The 5,781-nt window shown below is 39.5% G+C and overlaps 1 protein-coding gene across 1 annotated transcript; it reads right to left on the bottom strand.

Moving 5' to 3' along the window:
* Positions 1-623: 623 nt before the first annotated feature.
* On the bottom strand, positions 624-4,717 carry LOC102376692 (keratin, type I cuticular Ha6-like). Its single transcript, XM_025202925.1, has 7 exons — positions 4,262-4,717; positions 3,687-3,769; positions 3,114-3,270; positions 2,277-2,438; positions 2,039-2,164; positions 1,294-1,515; positions 624-767 (listed from the first exon to the last, which is right to left on the bottom strand). The coding sequence occupies exons 1-7, from the start codon at positions 4,715-4,717 to the stop codon at positions 624-626; spliced, it is 1,350 nt and encodes a 449-aa protein (XP_025058710.1).
* Between the last annotated feature and the right edge of the window lie 1,064 nt (positions 4,718-5,781).

Genomic DNA, 5,781 nt, shown 5'->3' with positions numbered 1-5,781 from the left:
TTATACCCTATGGCTGAATCTCCGAGGCAGCTCCAAAGCTCTGAAGCCGCTTTGGTGAGACTGAAGTGGCAAACTGATCCAGAGCTCCAGACTGGATCACTGACATCCGAAGCAGCCAGATCTGAAGCCAGATCGAATACCTGCCTACTCGCACAAGCCTATTACCAAATAGGAAATGAAGGAACGAGAGGGGACTATTCCCTTAGCAAACTGAGAACATTTGTGAATTGCTGTCTGTCGCAACTTTTGAGGAGTGTGTAATCTTCACATATGCTGCTCTGGATTTCCCTTACCAAGTGGAAATGAGCAAGCTATCTGGCTCCAAACAACTATTTAAAAACACAAATAAGCACTTAAATGAAAACAAAGTTTTATATGCCAAAGAAGTAAGTTTTATTAGGAAACTGATTAAAGGAGCATTGCTGCTAAAGATGCTAAAAGTTTACAGAAAACTGGAAACCTAATGTAAAAGACATTTTGAAAATGGATACATGTACCAAAGTTTTGAGTTGAACACATGCAAGAAAACAGAATTTTACTAATAAAGATCCTTTACTATTTTTCAGCATTTGAGTAGGAGACATTTTCCCTGTCACTTTTGCAGCTGTGGCTTGTCCTTTGCCTTAGAGTACTAAAGGGGGGCAATGCTGGACTTGTTTTCGGGAAGAAATGACTCTCCCATCCTTAATCTCCTCAGTGATGGTGCGGATTTTTGTAGTGATTTGGGAAGGTGGTGCACAATCTGGGACACATGGGAAACTGGGAAGAGAAAAAAAAGGGTAATTATCTACACATTTAGTGTAAGAGAAAAGTAATTAAAAAATCAGACACTACAACAAGAGATTATACTGTAAATTTACTGAAATAAAAGTCACTTGACTACTTTGGGTTTGGACTGCCATTTATTCTCTCCTTCTCTGGTACTTACCAAATCAAAAATAAATGTATCTCATACTCATTTGGAAGAAAATTTAACTTGTAGGTATATGGTTGTGTGTGTATGGGGATAACACAGAGATCCTATGCTATCTATGCTTCATGTGGTAAAATCCAAAAGAGAACACTTTTAAATCAGACAAAAAAAGAACTAACCAAGCAGCAGAAAAAAAGCTCAGTAATCCTGAAGTCAGAGCAAGCTATCAACAATTGGCATCACGTAAATAGTGAAGGCCTAAAATCTAAATCTGATCTTGTTTTTTCAGTCTTGTATTTCAGTGAATTTCAATAGGTTCTTATTACCAAGAATTTTGTGTCTTTAAAAAGAGCCCTGCCAATAACTTTTTATTACACATACTTGCAGTCCTCCCCTTCCAGTAGCCGGCGGTAGGTGGCAATCTCAGTCTCCAAGCGGGTCTTGACATCAAGAAGAACCATATACTCTTGGTTTTGCCGTTCAATGTCACATCGAAGTTCAGCTAGCTGAGCTTCCACATTGGTGATCAGGCACTGGAGATGGGCAAGCTGGGAGGCATAGCGGTTTTCAGTTTCGTGCAAGGTGCATTCAAGAGTGGATTTCTACAATGGAAAAGAAAATGAATGTAAACAGTGGTGAAATAAGCCAGTGCCCCCAGCTCTCAAAAATGTTCATTTCAGGTTTGCACAATTATAAACGGGCCCAGCTAGTCCTGATTCCAGATCAACATCTGTTCCGTGCTGATTCTGTATCTAGCATGTAGGGTGACTCTTGCAACTCGGTTAAGGATCGGAATAAGTTTCGTATACATTGACAATTGATCACTAAGGCATAACATAGACTGAGACTTTTAAGGATTATAACACATTTAATTCCAATCTGATTTTAAGGCTGATCAACTAATACTCAGCTGTGTTAATTCATTCCACGTGCCATTTCTGGACCCTTTGGCAAGTGCATTACTGAAGATTGTTTTTCCTTCAGTACTAGATATACTCGGATACCTTGCGTATGCTGTGTACCGTATATTCTTTATCTAGTAAATTGTCTAGAATTAGCACCAAAAATACCTAACAATTTTGCCTAATCATCCAGGTAAAAGAATGATAAAAATGTGTTGTGCACCATGCTTGTCTGGGCTTCCAGGTCAATCTCCAGGGCCTGTATAGTACGTCTCAGATCAGTAATCTCTGTCTGGCAGCACTGCAGCTGTTCTCCACTGGAGATCACTTGCTGGTTCAGTTCTTCCATCTGAAATAAAAAATAAAGTAAAATGGACCATTGAGAAGAAAACATGACTGTTTTAAAGGAAGAGCAGAAAACTTGGACCTTCATGATAACTTGAGCTATATGAACTACCCACCTTGGTTGAGAACCAGGCCTCAACATCTTTGCGATTGTTTTCCACCAAGTTCTCATACTGACATCTTATCTCATTTAGCACCTTATTCAAGTCACATGACGGAGCAGCATCAACTTCCACATTGACTCTGGCACCAAGCTGACATCGCAGTACGCTGGCTTCCTGCAGAGGCAGAAGTGCAAAATGAGAGATTGCTTTGTAAATTGGCCACCTCTACCCCACCCCAGATCACACTGGGGCTGTTTCCAAAAGTGACTAGTGACTTTTGTGCCTTATATTTTGTTTCCGCGTGTGAAGCACCTTTTTTAAAAGGGGTATATTTTCAGAGCTGTGTGCGCACTTTCTCATAATCAGGACACTGGAAGATGGCCAAAATTGGACACTGAAAAATCAAGGTGTAAAAATCACTGTACCCTTTTAAAAATCTTGTCCAGCATTATTGCTTGCTGCAAGGTGTTATTTATTTCCCAATAGATTCCTGGTGTCTACAATGGTTTTATGGACTAAAAAGAGCTGGTGGAATTTCTTTATGAAGGTTACAGTGAATATTTGCAATACCAAAAATAACATCACGAGTAAACATTAATGCAATGTTTAAAGGGGAATTTAAACAACTGTTTACAGTTCGATTACCATTGTTTTAATACACAATGCTGCCATGCATGACTGGAGAGACCTGTATCAACCACTTGGTCATTTTCTAGCTCCTGCATTATAACAAGGTTCTTTTTCCTAACAAATACGTATCCTTCTGTCCTCATGCCCAATTACATAGTATTGATAAGGTTGTAACTAGTTCAGCCTTGACACTATCTATTTATTTATTTCTATTCTTACCTCCTCATGATTTTTTTTGAGACAGAGCAGCTCCTCCTTCAGGGATTCCAGTTGCATCTCCAAGTCAGCTCGGCATAGAGTAAATTCATCCATAATTCTACGCAGGCCATTAATGTCAGCATCAACACTCTGGCGAATAACTTGTTCACTTTCAAACCTTAAAGCACAGCATAAGTGAATAAAACCCAGGCCATGGCAAAACAATTAAAAAAAAACTCCACCAAAACATTCACTTATTTGTTGATTTTTATTTTATTTGTTTACTTTTATTATAATCTTTTTTCCCTAGTTTATAACATTTTGAGGGACCTGAGATATTTCATTATGGGCAGGTAGGTGTGGTGCTGAGAGCATTTATTTTTAAAGCGTGCCATTACTTTCTCTCTGCAGATCAAAAACAAACAGATTTTTTCTAGAAGCCCTTACTTCTGCTTTGCACTAAGAACAAGTGATAAATCGTTAGAATGAAAATGATCCTTCAGAAAATGAAGTGATTGGATGGCTTTCTAAGTTAAAGAAGGAAGACTTAGTGACAATAAATATGGATCATAGACTGATTCAATCTGTATTTACTTGGTTCTGAAGTCATCTGCAGCCAGCCTGGCATTGTCAATCTGCAAGACCATCTTGGCATTGTTTGTCTTGGCACACAAAATCTGGAAAATAAGACAAAAGACTTTGGATGGAACAAAGAATCTCAGCAACTCAGAATAGTAACAAGATGCACTATGTAAGAATACTGATTCCTATACCAAATATTTCTTGCACTGTGAGCAATACATCCAAAATGAATGTGTTTAGATATTTTGATTTACATAGGCTTTATTTCTTTAACAGAAATAGTTCATGCTCTGAAACCTGTCATTCTCATTCAGAAAATCCTCAAGTATTGCTTATTTACAGCTAGCTATAAGCAGTGAAACATCACAGAGGTTTGCATGGAAGGAAATCAAAATAAATGGAAGATGACTCTTATAATTAGGGACAGATAAGAAATATTCTTTCAGCATTTATACATTTTCCCATTCTTCTCCCAAAGCAGAAATGGTTAAATGGAAATGTTTTTAGACCTGATAGTGCCCAGTAAACACCACCTGTTTTCATGGACAACCTGTCAAATGGTTAGGAAAGCTTTAATGGGCCTTTACCTGTTGCTGAAGCTCCTCCAAGGTCTTATAGAAAGCCTGGAAATCAGTGCACACATAGGGGACTTGACATTCATACCACTCACGAATCTTGCATTCCAAGTCAGCATTCTCCTGCTCCAGGTGACGCACTTTCTCCAAATAGCAAGCCAGGCGGTCATTGAGGAACTGCATAGTTTCCTTTTCATTACTATTGAAAATCCCTTCATCACACCATCCAGCAAACCCTGGGCCATAGTAACCAGAGGGTAGAAAGGAACTAGGCAACCAGTTTCCTAATCCAGAAGATCCCAGTTTAACAGAAGAAGCTGAAATATTTCTTCCACCATATGAGAGACCTGGAAACCTGGAAGGACTACTGGAGCAGACTGAAGAAAGCCAAGGGAAAGCACCACCTGTGACACACGATCCCTTCCCAGACCTAGAAGAGATAGTGTGGGTACAATACTTGGAAGTCATAATGTTAGTAGTTAAAGCTAGCAGGTTTCAGATTAGTTGGAAAACCCAAACTGCCAATCTGAAGCTCTCCTTCCTCAGTGGCACAATTTTATACCCTGCACAATGGGTGTTGGCAAACTACACTAGTTGTTTCTCTTGGGAAAGCTGACACCAGTTTCCTAAATACATTGCATTGTTCTGTTATTCAGCTGCTTGTCTAGTTAATTTCCTCATTAAAAAGTTTCGATCAGTCAGGATTACATCAAAGGGACCTTTCATTATTCCTAAACAACAAACCCTGCTGACTAGGCGGGGGTAAGTTAAGAGGGCAGTTGTACTATACAACTTGGGTTTGCAGCCGTCCTGGGGCAAGACTTTCCCCTACATTTGTCCAGCTAGAGCTAGCTGTGTTGTGCATGGGACATAATGGTAAAGATCTTGTCCCGGTTCTCAGCCCATTGGAACAATGGGTATCTTTGAGTTACTATGCATTGGACTTAGATTCAAGTCTCATCTCTCCCATCACTTTCAGCTTGAGCAACAGAAAGATTTAGTGTATGACACAGACCTTGCTGATCTGGTCAGGGAAGAAAGTGATTTTTATTATGCAGTAAAGAGTTATGTTGTTGTAATTTGAAGGGAAATCTTTTCCATTTTTGTTTTGTTTTGTTTTCCCAGTGTGAAGAGTTTTGAAGTAGAGACTATTCTTGGGAATATGTGCGCAGTTCATTTTATGGGAGTGTTGCCTTGCCAGTGGTGGCTTCACTGAAGACTAAAATTCTAGGCATGGGACCTGGGGCAATAGTGTAGTCTTTTTCTTAAAGAACTAGATAGAAAAACATAATACTGTTTGATGTTTGTGGACGTAGGTGTATGCTGTGGAAGAGTCTGGAGGCACAAGGAAAGCAGCAGCCCTCTTAGTAAGTGGAGAGGATTTAAACAAATAGGAGTCCTGCTAGGCAACATTATTCCTTCTAAAGATCTGAAATCAGCACAGCCTTAGATCCTACTCGAGTTGGTGGTAAATGAGCGGAGACTGAATAGAGGTTTTGGAGGGACCTGGAGGATGAGGAGGGGTAGACTTG

Source organism: Alligator sinensis, unplaced genomic scaffold, assembly GCF_000455745.1.
Source record: "Alligator sinensis unplaced genomic scaffold, ASM45574v1 scaffold886_1, whole genome shotgun sequence".
NCBI lineage: Eukaryota > Metazoa > Chordata > Crocodylia > Alligatoridae > Alligator > Alligator sinensis.
Note: the sequence above shows the minus strand (reverse complement) of the source record. Positions and strands in the feature narration are given on the sequence as shown.

Bases quoted from the DNA above. Each gene is read 5' to 3' on its own strand.
- LOC102376692 (XM_025202925.1), bottom strand. From the start codon at position 4,717: ATGACTTCCAAGTATTGTACCCACACTATCTCTTCTAGGTCTGGGAAG. The intron at 3,271-3,686 runs GTAAATACAGAT...CTGTGCTTTAAG, and splicing joins GCAGATGACTTCAGAACCAA to GTTTGAAAGTGAACAAGTTA. The intron at 2,165-2,276 runs GTGGGTAGTTCA...TTTTTATTTCAG, and splicing joins AGGCCTGGTTCTCAACCAAG to ATGGAAGAACTGAACCAGCA.